This window comes from Sparus aurata, chromosome 6 (genome assembly GCF_900880675.1).
Source record: "Sparus aurata chromosome 6, fSpaAur1.1, whole genome shotgun sequence".
In the NCBI taxonomy this organism is placed as follows: Eukaryota; Metazoa; Chordata; class Actinopteri; order Spariformes; family Sparidae; genus Sparus; species Sparus aurata.
Genome location: NC_044192.1, coordinates 32,739,010 through 32,754,284, shown reverse-complemented (window position 1 = coordinate 32,754,284; position 15,275 = coordinate 32,739,010). Strand labels below are relative to the sequence as shown.

Sequence of the window (15,275 nt, the reverse complement as noted above, 5' to 3'; positions counted from 1 at the left end):
TGTAAGGTTACTGCTGATGTTGCATAACTTTTGGTGTGAGATGTGGAGCATGTTAAGATGCTTAAAACACAGTGTAAAGTTCTGACCCCATGCTGTTAGCTGTAAACGCTAAACCTCCGTTCACGGAGCTCTGTAATGGTTGGACCAAATGTGTTCGCGTCTTCGGTACTGGCAAGTCAAGGGTAGCTTGAGCAATGAAGCTGCATGTTTAAATCGACCGAAGTTCTCCTTTAAGCCTCAGAACCGCTGGAATCCTGTCCCTCAGATTAGGACGTGCCATGTATCTGCATGCCCACCTCACATGTGTAAGTCTCTGTTGTTCCCGAGGCTTCTCCTGTGGATACAGCTCTTTCTGAACAGCAACCCAATTGATATGAACAGCAGAGCTGGATACAAATCTGTAAATGTTGTGCAGAAGTGCAAAAAAGTCACCAACTTCAGACACTGACTTCACCATAACTGAATTTCAGCAGTGTTCATTACAGCGCACATGAAATGCAAATCTTGCATAGCTCCCAATGCGTGCAGACACACCAGAATGCTTCCCACTCATTACAGATGCACTACAAGTTTATCTTTGTAGTCCAAACCATGCTTCTAGACACTTCACTATCATTTTAGTCAGACCCTCTGCATCCAGGCTTTCTCTGACTGTAAGTGCAGGAAGCTTTCATGGATGGCAGCATGGTAATACTAACACACAACTAAAGATAAACATTTAATAGCCTTAATAGTTTTTGTTCAGGGATCAGGTGATGGAAATCCCTGGATGCTTAAAGCACTTTGGCTGTTGAGCCTATATTGAAATTAACCACAGCCGTATGGTGCTGGAAAAACTTACAAATGCACCCTAAAAAAGTTTGTATTTGACTTTGGAAAAGGTGTAGGAACCATGTTTGTAGTATTAATAAATACAGGGTTGCAGTCAGAGTTTATTTCTTTATTTAAATGATGCTTCAGATCATTTGGAGCCAGGCACGAGTGGCGTTGATCAGGCTTCGGCTGAAGAAACCGGTCTGTAGCCAGTCCCACAGAACCAGTCAACTGCGAGCTGCGTGTGTGGGTGCGAGTCCTCCGCCGCCCCGTGCAGACACACCACCACGACCCTGGATTCTGTCAGCAGAGGTCCTGGAAAAACAAACCGAAATGTGCCAGTCAATGGTGGAGATAAATTGCTCACTTAAAGTAATAAACGACTCCTGTAGCCATGTCCTTATGCTGCTGTTTGGCCAAATGAAGGAGAAGCCCCTGGCTGCAGCACACAGCGTGGTTCAATGTGGGCAGAGTTAAACTTTGTACTCCGCAGACGTTGACGCCACCCATTGCACGGGCGCCATCTATTGGCGGAGACATGGCAGCCCATCCTCAAACGTCAATGCAGCACCTAAGGACAGAGTGGCGCAAAACCCGTATGTATCCAATGTCCAGGTACGAACCCTGGGAGAAGAATCCACTCTAGACTGGCTGCATTGTCCTGTAAAAAGACATCAATAGCTGAATATGAAATGCTCAAACTTCACTCACAAAAGCAAAAAGTTTAAACAAATTATCGGCAGGTGATCCATGGGGTTCATCGATGATGGTGGGAACCAAGAGGAAATGACAAAGCTGTCTGCAGCAAACACGTTCTCTACTCTCTGTAACAGACATAGTGCTGATCTCTTACTGTCAACATATATTGACTATTGAACTAGACTATCCAATCCATTTGAATTAAATAAAGACTCCAAAAGTCAAAGCGGGTCAGGATGATGTTCTTCACCATTGCAAGGTGCTGAGTGGGACTTTTGGTCTCACCCAAGACCTGAGACAGCTAGTGGAACAAAACACAGTCTTTATACATGCATGTGATTATATGAATGACATTCATAGATAACCACAGTGGCACAATGGTTTGACTTTACCAGTTGTTCCTGGCTGTCTTGCAGTTCCTGTCCCCGGCATGCTCTGTGTGCTGACGACTTGTGGAGACTAGTGAAGTCTCCATGAGGTCTCTGCTCACTGTCATCATTTACTAGTGAAAAAAGCAACAACAGAAAAACAAAAATGAAGTGTGGACTGTCACATTTCTCCTTTAAACGACGTGTAAAATAGAGCAATGACTCACAATCTTGAGACTCTTCTTGTTCTTTGCCTGATGACCCCGTTGTCATTCCGGCTGAAGGGGAATGAGCTATAGAAAAAAATGTTACATGATTGTCTAAAGTAGACGAAGACAACAAATGTGCATGAATATTCAATAGCATGCCTAAGACTACCCTTCCATGGCTGTCACACTGCATTGTGGAGGAACAATTTTGCTGCACTGGTTTTTCATTTTTTGGTTCATGCCGTATTGTAATGATGGAGTATATTTATTGGTAGAAATATGTGTGTTGATGGGGTTGTCAGATTCAAAAAGTAATTGTTATTTCTCATCCCCGGAAACAGCTGCTCCACACACCGGCTGTTAATAAGACCAGCAAGCTCAGGCACAAGCTCCAGCTTACTCAGAACCTCCCTCTGGTCATTGCTGTTGCCCTGGTGGAACACATCGTTCAAAGCAAAATTGTGAGGACCCAGTGAGAGGGTGACCATCTTTGTCAGCTGGCATCTTCGGAGGTTTCAGCCAAGGCATGTTGACATAAACCTCGCCCTCTGAGGCCTGCTTAACGTTCTCTGTGTGGGGATCCAGTAACCTTAAAAGATCCACAAAGTCTGCTCTAAGGTCGAATTTGACTGAATACACAACCCCACATGAACAGGTGATAACTGCCCAACCAAAAAAATTGTAATAACTGACATCAGGAGCATTTATAGCCAACCTACATAACTACATAATGATACTGTAATTTCTTTAACACAACAAGATATAACAAAGTGGAATTATCTTCAACATTCCACATCATTTCACTTACCAGAGGCACCCACATTTTCACACACAGTCTCATGACAAGATCCGCCTTGGACCCTTTGTTGCCCACACCACACTGTTTGCACAGTGCCCTGGCCTCCTCTACCTGTTGTGAAAATGCAATTAAGTTGATATTGTTCATAAAGCATAAATAAATAAAGCATCATTTTTGTTAGCAGAAAGAAGTGGATTTTGCATATTTCATCAACTAATATACTTCAAGTTCAACTTCAAATTCAAGTTCACAAGCTCATCCGTGAGCCGCTCCCCATGAATTTTCTTATCGTCATTAAGGTTTTCATCACCCCCATCATTTGGCATTTTGGGGCTTTACATTTTTTCAAATTCTGCAAAGACTGCATTTGTCCTCCGGGTGTGTGGGCCAATCCAGGGGGCCCAGTGATGGTAACTCGGAGGCACAACAAAAGGGTTCTTCCGACCACCTTTGTGAACAAATGTGATGAGTATTAGCTGTCATAATCACAAAATTAAACACATATTAATATACTCTCCCTCCAACTGTTCTTAAGCTGTTCTGTCTTTTGACAAGACTTCCATGGATTTAATCCATGACTGATCATTTCTGTGGCCACAGCGTCCCAGAAGCTGTTTATGTCCACATGACCATCTTAATTATCAGGTGGACTTGGGATTTCACTCACTGTTAAAACAATAGTTTGTTATTCATAGGCCAATCACTAAAAACACTCTGAACATGACAGTTGATGCAGTGCTATTCAAGGGCATGTTTAATATGATGTTACAGAGAGAGATGAGGTGCTGTACAAACAATGAAGCTTAAATATGTGAAATAACAGCTTATCAAACTCACCTGGCATTTTGAAAACACCTTTCTTGTGAAGTTCCATCACAACAACCGCTGGGCTGTATCGACATGACACACAACTGTAGGTGTAGTCATGGTTGGTAAGGGCCTCCAAATGAAGGTATGCCTGAAGAAGTCTCTCCTTGTTCGGAAAGGACACCTTCTCTGTTGGCTCAAAGCAAGGATAAATATATATCATTATCATTATTCATTATTATTCCAATACAATTATTATTATTATTATTATTATTATTATTATTATTATCATATAAGTTTAGAAGTTGGGTCATTCAAAAAAGGATGCAAAGAAATGCTAATCTATCACATAATATAGAAAATTAATCAACCTTTCAGCAAGCACAATACACAATTGATTTATATGCTCTCACCTGTAGTGCATTCCTGACCATCAGGCACAAGTGCAGAGACAGGATGATGTGGTCACTGAAGTTGTGGTTACCCTCCTCCCACTCCTGGTATCTGTAAATCATGCCACCGTTCAGTCATGATTTCCTGTATGGACCTTTTCCTAAAAACACAGTCCAACCAAAGATCATGGTTATTGCTTGCATGTCATTTGAGATGAGTAGAACTAATGTTTCTGTTTCTCATGTACATATAAATGATGTAACCCACTAACTGATAAGAACACAATACCATAGAAAGACCTGTGATGGTACCGACCTTCAGCTACCTGTGCTTGTCAGGATCTTGCCTTTTGATGTCATTAGTCGTTGTTCACAAAGTGTGTATTCACATTCTACACACTTTGTTTCTCTGGGGATACGGTGCTTAGGAAAGCCGTCCTTTGTTCTTCCCTCTCTCGACTGCTCTATAAGAGCCTGGGGTAAATCTGCAGGGAGCTTTTTGTTGGTGAGGAGGTAATGAAGCATCCTTGCAATTCGTCTGTCATCTGGTGGATAACCTCTGTCCTTTTAGACTCACTTACATTTTCATCTATGGTGGTCTGGGTTGGACTGAGTTTCTCTGCCTCTGTGCTTTTCACCTTCCTAAATAGCTCCCTCTTTTGTGACAAACAGATGCCATTTAGAAACAGCTTTGTGTATGCAAGACTGTCTCGGTTTAGAGCAGGGACAATGCCAGTCGTTTTGCTTTGTGTCATATGACACAATCACTCTTCCCAACCTACTATAATAAGTAATCCTTGTTTCATAAACAGAGATATGAAATTTGGATGGTGGACTGCCCACAGTCAGGTGCACAGACAGAGGCAACCCCTCTGCATCAGCATTTTCTTGCCAACGCAAGGCTGGCTTTACTCTCCTCACCAAACCATTTATTGTCCACCATTGTTTCCAAGGCCTCATCTGTTAGTGTCACGGTTTGACCGTCAGTGTGTGGGCAATACAACAAAGATTGTATGTGGTGGCACTCGAAAGGAAACATCCCGCTCCTTCGAGCAAAGTCAGCGATCAGACAACACCGGTCGACCTCACACATGATCTTCTGTGTTGGCCCCCCAAGTATTCTTGATCACATGTATGGGTGTTGTTGGACCACAAAAAAATGTCTCAACTGCAAACACACCATGTTTACCATCGACACACTAAATACAAGATTAAGTACTGTGGCTCACACTGGCTAACTTATAGGTTTATATGTAGAGCATTTGGAAATAGAGCGAGGCATAATAAGTCGCTGTACAGGATACACCAGAGCAAACTATGAAACACTGGGACTGAGCCACACACACACTGCAGCCATATGATCGTGACAGTACTCCCCCCCCCCCAATGGGTGCCTCCGGGCGCACTGCCCAGCTTGTGGGGAAGCTCACAGTAGAATCACGGATGAGAGAGGGGTCCAGGATAAGGGCCCGCGAGACCCATGAGGCACATCCAGGATCTTACTGACGGTGTTGGCTGAGTCGTTGTCAATGAGTCGGTGGCTGGCGGTGGTTCAGTCGGAGGGCTGAGGTCACTGAAGGACACACGACACATGAAAGGTGGAGTGCACAGGTAGAAATGCAGGCAGCTTCAGATGCTCACTGCTCCTCTCCTCCAGGTGGAGGCGGTGTAGGACAAACAAACACAGCTGGTTTGTGGAGGTTTCTGATGGAAACAAGAAGCTAAATGAGCAGTGATGAAGCTGCGGAAACATATAAACACTTTGTTGTTGAGCTTGTGTGTGTGTGTGTGTTGAACAGTATAAAGAGTTTATAAAGACTGGGTCCCGCTGTGTTACTCAGGCTGCACTACAGCATCTATTCACAGGCACGATCCCACTACTGAGCGGCACGGGGGCTTTGACCTGCTCCGTCTCCGACCTGGGCCGGTGCACCCCTCCTTAGACGACCTGGTGGTCCCGGGCTCCCCCAGGAGCACCATATCGATACCGAACTTAGTACGGACACCCGATCGACACAGTCCGCTGCAGCTCAGAGGTCCTGAGCTCAAACGATCCTCCAGCCTCAGCCTCCCGGGAGCTTGGATTACAGGCGCGCGCCACCGCACCCGGCGAGAAAACTCTGCGTCATAGAGGGTCTGGACTTTGACTGACGTGACGTCATCAGGGAGTACCCTCAGGGAGCATTTAGTTACGAAACAAACGTGCATCTGGAACTATTATAGTATAGACTTGAAACAGTGAGAATCAGGGCTGGCTCTTGGCATAAGACATACTTATTTATCTATGTACTTATTTATCTATCCTCATTTGCAATACATTTTCAGGTAAATATCTTTAACCTGTGGTGGCCACAGACCTTATTTCAGGCATTTAACCGAAAACCAATTTAAAAAAGAAGGAACCAGATGTACAAAAATGCTAACAGATTTCTGTGTTTTAGGACTACAAACTGCATGAAGGTTATAATGTTCAGTTACTGTTTCATCTACGAAGAGATGAAGAGATATGAAGAGTTTATTAGGAGTACATATAAATGAAAACAGCAGCAAAGCAACATTTGCAAAAAAAAAAAAAAGGCAAAATTGGCTGCCAATAAACAAACTGAAAAAGATGGAAAAGGTGAGTTTCTGAGTTAACTTTTTTATTTTATTTTTTAGCATTTTTATTGATAGGACAGCTTCAGATACGACAGGAAACAAGATAAGAGAGAGGGGGTGACAAAACAGTATTCCCTGACCGGGAATCGAACCCGGGCCGCGGCGGTGAGAGCGCCGAATCCTAACCACTAGACCATCAGGGAGCTCAATTTTGCTTTGAAGACTCAACTGACATTTACTTATTTTTTATTTAACGATGTAACTTTAAAGTTGAAATAACATATAAAAGAAAAATGTATATAAACTACAGCACTCCACTTCATCTGAGACTGCTTCTGGATTTACATCACGTACTTAAAACTGGTCCTTTACTACATTTATTCTCGCTATTTGTTTCAGCTGAAACACAGCGAGAGATGTAATAAAAGATGTAATCAAAATCAGTTTGTCAAACGCTAGTGCTACAAAGTTCAGCCGTACATAAACTTCTGCCCTCAACATGAACAACCTTTCCCTGAAAATCTCCCATATTGGAGAATACTGGCCAGATTGTGCGATGCTGTGCAGATGTTAACATGCAGCCTGAACTGATGGAACTTTTTTTTCATTATTGAAGAATTTCTTCCTCAATGAAAGTGGGTGAACCGGAGCACCAGGGGAAAACCCGTTGTAGCACAGGGTTGACGACTGCGTGTGTGCCTTTAGCAAGTCTCAAGTATTCCTGAGCGTGGATTTGAGCTGAAGAAGAGCTTTCGGAACCATTTCTTCTTTTTCTTCTTCTTGCTGATGATATATTCCAGCCGGGCCTTCATGGAGCTTTCTGTCTCACCCCACTTCTCCTCCTTGTCTTCTAGAGTCTTCTTCAGATCTTCTGAGGGCTGAACGAGGGATGTCTTTAACTCCTGCCACTCAATTTGATGACCCTGCAACTCCTGCTCAGCGTTCCTCAGAGCAGCCACGAGGGTGTCGTTCTCGTGTTTCTGCTCGTCCAGCTGATCCGCAAGTAGAGCTGTGGCTTCCTCCTGCTTCCTCCTTTCCTCCAGCAGGGAGGATTTCTCCTGCTGCCAGCAGAGGCACTCAGTCCCCAGCAGATCCTCTGCCTTTTTCAGGGCAGTTGTGATCTTCCTGGTTTCCTCCTCGTGTTCCTCATACTGGGCTTGTTGGGAAGCCTGAGATCTTTCCACAGCCTCCATAACCTGCAGTTGCATATCCTGCAGAGTCCTCTTATAGTCTTCTGTGGCCTGAATGAGCGACGTCTTTTCCTCCTGCCACCCGGAATGATGGCTGTCCAGCTGCTGCTTCAGGTGATTCAGAGCAGCCACGAGGGTGTCGTTCTTGTGTTTCTTCTCGTCCAGCTGAGCCACGTGTAGAGCTCTGGATTCCTCCATCTGCTCCAGCAGGGAGGATTTCTCCTGCTGCCAGCAGAGGCGCTCAGTCTCCAGCAGATCCTCTGCCTTTTACAGGGCAGTTGCGAACTTCCAGGTTTCTGGCTTTGTGTTCGTCAGTCTGGAGTCGATGGTAAGTCTGGGTTCTTTCTACGGCCTTCTTGGCATCTTCCTTTTGTTTCTGAAGAGCTTCCGATTTCTTTCCCAGTCTCTCCTGCAGCTTGTGAACTTGAGCTTTCTCAAATACAAGATCAGCCTCCAGCTGTTCGGCTTTCATGCGAGCCTCAAACTCTGCTGCTTCTTTGTCATAGAGCTGCACCTCCAGGCTTTGAATAGTTGTCTTGGTGCTGTGTTCAGCCAATGTTTGCAGCTGCTTTACAGCACGGACTTCTAATTCCATTGCCTCTACCTGCTGCGTAAGGCCCTCATTCTCAGCCTCGACTTTCTCCAATTTGATCTGAATGTCCTTGGTCTTAGAAATCTGCTCCTCAAGGTCATCGCTAGCCTTCTTCAGCGTCTCGGAGCCTGTAACCAGCAGTGACTCCACGTATTTAGCCTCGTCCTCCATCTTCATGGTACTATGCTCCTGCATCTTTTGTATTCTGTCTTCAAGGAGCTTGCTGTAAGACTTCTGTGCATCAAGATCATCCAGAGTGAAAGACAGTTTCTTACAGAGTATTTGGATCTGTGATGTCATTTCCTCGGTCTCTATCTTGGAGTGGATATTAGACTGGCCCTTATTCAGCTGGTCTTTCAGGGCACATATCTCTTTCTCCATCAGCTCCTTCTCATGGCTCCATGTTTTCTTTCCTCTGAGCTGATCAAGGAAATCAAAAAAAAGGGTTCCGACTATAACTTTTGAACCACATGAGCTACAAATACAAACGTGATATCTATTTCAGCCTAATTGATCGTGAGAAACACATAGGAATGTTAATATTTATGACCCAGTGCATCTGGACCCCTTAATCCTCCAATTCCAATATGGCCCCTGTCCAAAAAAGCAGTTTTGGCTGTAGTATGGGCCTCACACCACATTGTTTGCACCAATTTATCTACAAGCACCAAATTTGGCACGGATGCTGCTGAGGGCATACTGAAATCATTTAGCCAGGGCAACTGAGCCAATGGTACCTGAGACCAAGATGGCGGCCAAATCCAATATGGCCGCCGCCTAACCCTAACCCTAACCCAGCCATAGCTTTTGAGCCAGATGAGATACAAATACAAACTTGATGTCTATTTTACCTTTTTTTGACCATAGGAAACCCATTGGAATACTTACATTTATGATTGGGTATATCAGGACCCCCCAAATTCCCTAAATTCAATATGGCAACTGTCCGAAAAAGGGTTTTGGCTACAAATTTTTAACCAAATGTACTACAAATGAGGATATAGTGTCTATTTTATGTTTATTGACCACAGGAAGTCCATTGGCATAGTTATATTTATGCTTGTGTAAGTCTGGAACCGTATTCTTTTCAAGACTGTGTTTAAAAATCCTTTTTTTTTTACCACAACTTTGAAGGTTATTCTCTATCTTGATTCATTTCCGCATAAAAGTGAAATGCTTTCAGTGTACCACAGGTGAATACATTTCAAAGTGTAATCATATAAGAAAGAATAACACACAATTACTATTGCAAGGCAATATTTATATTATGTCAAATTGTTAGAAGAATAATATAGTCAGTTTGTCCAAAACTCTTAAAGGCTTGCCCACCCAAGCTGCACTGATTCAGCACATTAAAAGAGCACTGCTGCAGGCCAGCTTCTACTGGAATCAGGTAACCGCTGTCCAGCAAGATATCCCAGAGTTCGATGCATGGGGATCGTATCCGGACTCTACGAGCAAGACTTGGGATCCTTACTGGACTAATCTGAGAGACGCCAGTAAAGCCTGCACCATTCTCCTCCACTGTGGCTGCAAGAAAGCATGTAGAGTGCTGTAAAGCTGGAGTTCGTTGCACTTCTAAATGTGCATGTGAGGATGCTTGTACAAACAATGATGGTGGAGACGATGAGTGATCCAGTGATTGTGAGTGATAATGATATTTCATGTGAGGGAGACCATGAGAATGAGAATTCAACTGTTGTTTTTTTTATGTTATTGCTGTTTTTTTGTTATGCTAAGAGTTTTGGACAAATTGACTATATTATTCTTTTAACAATTTAATACTCCTCTACAATGACACAAAAAACACCTCACCCCCTCATGGCAGGACATCGAAGTACTGGAGGCCTTCAACAAGTCACTAAGCCCTCTCGTTGAATTTACCGATGCACTTTCTGGGAGCAATATGTGGGTGTGTCTTTCGTCAAGCCAACTCTCCACCTTTTCAACACATCCATATTGGCCGTGCAGGAGGACGACACAGACCTTGCAAAGTGCATCAAGAAGAAGATCGTGCTCAATGAGAAATATGATGATGCACCAACACAAGAGCTGCTAGACATGGCCTCAGCCCTGGACCCGAGGTTAAAGCTCACATATGTGAGCGATGACAAGCGTGGGTCAATTGAGGAAAGACTGTCATCTGTAGTGGTGCAACTGATCATCATTGATCCGTGATCCGTTCAGATCAGGCGTGTTCCGACCATCATGTTTAACTTTAAATCATTAAATGTTAAAAGTTATGCCTGTAAATGACAGCAGAAATAAACAATTGTGCTGATTTTAACATATCTCCACGACGCAAATCAACTGAGAGTCAACCAGAAGTGGCTGGTGTTGTCATACTGTGGTGATCGGGTCTGTTGAATACCAGTTGTTTGAATACATGAATGAAATGAGTCCAAATGTTGACCCACATTTTTAATCATTACTAGCCTGCCTGGAATTTGGTGGAAAAAGCATGCCTTGAGAATTAATTTAAAGTCTTAAAGAGACAGGAGCTGGAGCAGAGCGTCTCAGACAGAGGCCAGGGCAGTACGAGTGAACTGATGTATTTTTCGAGCATTGAAGCTTGTAAACCCATTCTAGTAGTGACCCAACATGAAATTAGCAACCTGAAAATGAACAATAATCCGTCTCCTTTAAGATAATGCTCACTGTCATCATCCTCAAAGCACTAATTAGAGGAAATAACATTTAAAAATGTTTTTTAATTCATCCCTCCAGGAGAGTTTAAGAGACACCTTACTATGGCACTTTATTTTTTGTGTGCCCTTGACTTTGTCACCCGTCTGTACATGGGTGTAATTCAGTGATTTAGTATTTGAGGCCACCACACCTAAAAAAAAATGTTTTTTTGTTTTTTTTTCACATGAAAACATGTTAAGTAATATATTGTATGAATGGATACATATGCTATATAGATAAATATATAGCCTATTATTTACGCCCATTTTAACTATAGCCCCATTCACACAGGAGAAGACGCATACAAGCCGCAGCCGCAGTTCGCCAATGGTGATTCACACAGAGCAAAGCATCTCCGCCTTAAAGACGAACTGCCGTGAATTCACACAGAATGGACTGCTGACCATCGCGGTGATTTATTTATATCACAAACACTCTGTGAATTAAAGTTTTTGCCGGTGACAGACGGCACACTCGTTCGGTTCTCCAATAATACGGCCCTGATTGTATTTTAATGTGCATAACGTTGTCCACAAGTGAATCAGACAAGTTCACAGGCACAAGTTGAGGGTGTGAGTGGAGGAGGAGAGAAAGCTGGATGCACAGAGCGGGAAGGTGCAACAACGTCTTCCAGCACTACAGTTTATGGTGAGGCAGGGAGGAGAGGCACAGGAGAGGCAGAGGCCAAGAAGTGGACGAGACAAGAGGGGGGCACTGGTCTCGCTTTAGGACTCAGGTACATTTTGGATGGCTGTTTAAATTAGTGCTGCACGATTAATTGAATCACAATCGCGATGTCACGCTGTGCAGTTATGTCATCGCATAAAAGACTGCGTTTTGCGATTTAATGTAAACAAATATGCATGTGTGTGCCTGTGAACAGGTCTCTCTTTTTTTTAAAAAGTGAAAATCTTTATCTAACATTTTGAAAAATACAGACATTCAACATGTAGCCTACATGAAAATAGAGCCATATCAGTACAAATATTACAATGAACGGGACTATATCCCGTGCGGTGTGGAGCACGGTGACGCCACATCCACACTGTGTGCAGCTGCAGCTGCAGGTAGAGTCACGTGACTACCCGGCTTTCAGCAGAGCAGAGCAGCCAACATGGACGCCGAGTAGGAACTCGAGGAGGGACAAGCTCAGTTTCCCTGATTTCACCTATTGTTTTTATTCTATTTTTGTGTAGGTGAAGACAGACCTGAGGAACAGACTGAAGGAGGACCATCTGACAGAATGCCTCCTACTCACCATCAATGGGCCGCCTCTGGCTGAGTTCCCATATCAGAGAGCATTAGAACTCTTTTTCCAAAAAACAAGAAAAATAAAGTGCTCTCAGACAGTTTTGCAATGTTGTTCATGTTCATGCTGGTTGTAGAACTCTTTTTCCAAAAAACAAGAAAAATAAAGTGCTCTCAGCCAGTTTTTCAATGTTGTTCATGTTCATGCTGGTTGTGATATACTATACTATGATATACTGATATTGATGAATTTACCGATATATACCGATATATACCGATATTTAAGAATCAATTGTTGATATTGCGTCAGTGATACACACGTGATCATATCGTGTAAATTATCCGGCGCTTCTCAAATCATTTCTGTTTCTTTCTACTCTCGCTTTGTCATAGCAGGTGGCAGAAACGCACCTTAACGCTTGTTGCAACCATAAATAAAAGAGAAGAAGATGCAATAATTAGTTACTGCCACGATAAATCATGCAGGTGGAGATAACAAACCAGAACGAGACACTCCACCCAGTGGTGTAGTCTAGTGTAATGTAGTGGGTAAACTGTGATGATTCCCTCCCAGCCTCGAACACACCCGTCCCGGACCGACACACACACTAACACAATACGTAATAATGTAAAAACAGAAAAAAAAGAGATGCTGCGGAGTGCCAAAGACCTTACACTGGACATTGGTAAATAATGAATGCTTCTATCCTATCTGTGGGTGCTACTGCGTGCACTAACATTGTTTTTTTTTTTAATCTTTCATTCATTTATGTAAGGTAACAGGTTCTCTCTCACCAACAAGGAGATGTTGCTATCTGCTGATAAATGCTGATGTTAAGCCTGCTAAAACTTTACTTATTTTTCATTCATGCGTTATTTGATTTTTTACAAAGTTTAGTTTTTTGATTAACTGTGCACATTTATTTAGTTGATAATTTTTTATTTAAAATAAGTGCACTGCAGACAGTGCAGATCTACGCAAACATCTAAGCAAACAGAGACAATGCAGACAATAACATTAGTGTTAAATAAAATAAATGTTCGTTTAAGTTTGTGTCTTGTTGTTATCAGATGCAAAAAAACAACAAAAAAAAACCCAACAACATGATATCTGCATCGACATCGGCCATTGAAAAACCCCTCTCGGTCGACTACTACCCTTGGAGGTGACCATGAATTAACTACACTGTCATTCGCATATAGTAATTGACTTTATGAATTTCAATCGTTTATATCACAGCTTTGCATGTTGGCTGATATTTACCTGACTTTCTTGTCCCTCCACTCTAACCAAGGATGCCTGTTTTTAAATTCCCGAGCTGACTCTCAGTCCACAAGGCTGGCCAGGTCTCACCTAAAAGAAACAGGGAGACATACAGAGGGGCAAAAGCACTGTATGCTGTTCACTACAGGACACACACACACACACGCACCGCTGTCTCTGCTGATTGATACTGCTGCTGTGCCTTAGTTTCTCAATAAAGAAAGGTGCTAGCTAGCAAGCTAATGTTATCTACCTATATTGCGAACAGAAACGCTCATTAGGGAAATGTGCCACGACAAAAGACAAACAATGAGCGTTTAATCTAACTATAACGTACCTTGCTGGCTTAGCGAATTCGCTAGCTAGCTAGAAAGGTAAGCTAGTCAATTAGCTAGATTTCACTGTAAAACTATTTAACACTGACGTTAAGAACATCGCTCACAGCTAGCTAACTTCAGTAACACCAGTAAATAAGGTACAGCAGTAAATATAATTCAATACGCACACCAACAATCCCCTGCTGCTAAAATATAATATGCCAACTTGTATGTGACTTTCACGTAAGTTACCAGGTGCTACGTTAGCATCTGGCTCCTTTTCTGTAACGTGAAGTGATTATACATTATGTTAGGTCGGGCTTGATTTTTTGGACCCGATCTAAGCTCTACTTCAGGCTAACGTTAGGTCATTGGCTTTTATTTCATAATAGCGGCTAAGCGGGGCAGAAGATGTAGCGTTGCCTTCTCATCCTCCAGATGCATCAGTTTTTCTTATCAACCTCTGTTAGCCTACTGTGCGAGTAAGCTAACGGTTAGCCTGCTCGCACAACTGAATTGGGGACGAGATCTCTTCTCTAAATGTGCAGTCAAATCGTCAGTGTGTAACAATTGCTCATCAGGAACCACTTTAAAACTTACTTCGTGATGTATTTAAAGTAGGTCCTCTCCATCCATTCGTGTTTTGAAAAACGTTTATTCTGCCTCCCGCGTTTGCCTTTCCGTAATGAGCTACTGTCAACGAGACGTGAGGTGACCTGTCAATCAACTGGCCATCCCTGTAGCCCCGCCCCTTTATGAATTTTCATACAAATATTGCTTCATGAAAATTCTTTTCAGGCCAATTTAGCCAAAAGGTGGCAAATTATTACAAAAGTAAAACAATTTCAAATGTGAAAACTGTTTGGTGAGTGAGTGATTATGTGAGTATTGGCTGTGACTGTGTGTCAGGCATAATAACCGGCAAAAAAAAATGAAGGTGGGCACCGTAAGTGATACGAGGAGAACGCGAGAGGTCTATAAATACGGGTGGAGTTCCTCGTTGCTATTGTAGGAGATGATTTCACTGATACAGTTCCCGCTGTATAGCTGGTTGATCTATGCCTCACAGCATCGGATCCCCGCTAAGCTTGAGAGCATGACACCCCGCAGACAGGCAGTCCCCGCCATGAGTGACGGTTGAGGCCCGGCTCCCTCTCATAGGCCGAGGGACGCCCGAGCGGGGTGCCAATGCACGGCAATACAGCGGTAGAGCTGCGGTGGAGTTAGCTCCTACCCGGCTGCTACTTAACAGGTAGAGTAGTAGTCGGTTATATAGTTTTGTATTTCATGC

The 15,275-nt window shown here is 43.2% G+C and overlaps 1 protein-coding gene, 2 long non-coding RNA genes and 1 other non-coding gene across 12 annotated transcripts in view; all 4 read right to left on the bottom strand.

The window, feature by feature from the left end:
• Positions 1-15,275, bottom strand: part of LOC115584166 (uncharacterized) — a 55,292-nt gene that overhangs the window by 30,193 nt on the left and 9,824 nt on the right. The window lies entirely within an intron of this gene.
• On the bottom strand, positions 920-3,912 carry LOC115584163 (uncharacterized). 4 transcript variants are annotated; one of them, XR_003984497.1, is made up of 5 exons: positions 3,228-3,912; positions 2,898-2,999; positions 2,108-2,678; positions 1,905-2,014; positions 920-1,128 (listed from the first exon to the last, which is right to left on the bottom strand). It is a non-coding gene; the product is annotated as an uncharacterized LOC115584163 (long non-coding RNA). The 4 variants fall into 4 exon arrangements; XR_003984499.1 differs by having other exon boundaries at positions 920-1,813; positions 2,898-3,912; XR_003984496.1 differs by having other exon boundaries at positions 2,898-3,912.
• On the bottom strand, positions 4,178-14,696 carry LOC115584161 (tropomyosin-2-like). Of its 6 annotated transcripts, XR_003984495.1 has the most exons (4): positions 14,585-14,696; positions 13,668-13,757; positions 4,404-5,791; positions 4,186-4,248 (listed from the first exon to the last, which is right to left on the bottom strand). XR_003984495.1 is itself a non-coding variant. In XM_030421597.1 (3 exons), the coding sequence occupies exon 3, from the start codon at positions 8,846-8,848 to the stop codon at positions 8,117-8,119; it is 732 nt and encodes a 243-aa protein (XP_030277457.1). In that variant the 5' UTR covers positions 8,849-9,997; positions 13,668-13,757; positions 14,585-14,696; the 3' UTR covers positions 6,647-8,116. The 6 variants fall into 6 exon arrangements, 3 of the variants coding, with proteins under 3 accessions (XP_030277457.1, XP_030277458.1, XP_030277459.1); XR_003984493.1 differs by having other exon boundaries at positions 4,178-5,791; XR_003984494.1 differs by having other exon boundaries at positions 4,178-5,660.
• trnae-cuc (transfer RNA glutamic acid (anticodon CUC)) lies at positions 6,817-6,888 on the bottom strand. Its single transcript has one exon. It is a non-coding gene; the product is annotated as a tRNA-Glu (tRNA).

Excerpts from the sequence above, each read along its gene's own strand:
- LOC115584161 (XM_030421597.1), bottom strand. The coding sequence starts at position 8,848 with ATGGAGAAAGAGATATGTGCCCTGAAAGACCAGCTGAATAAGGGCCAG.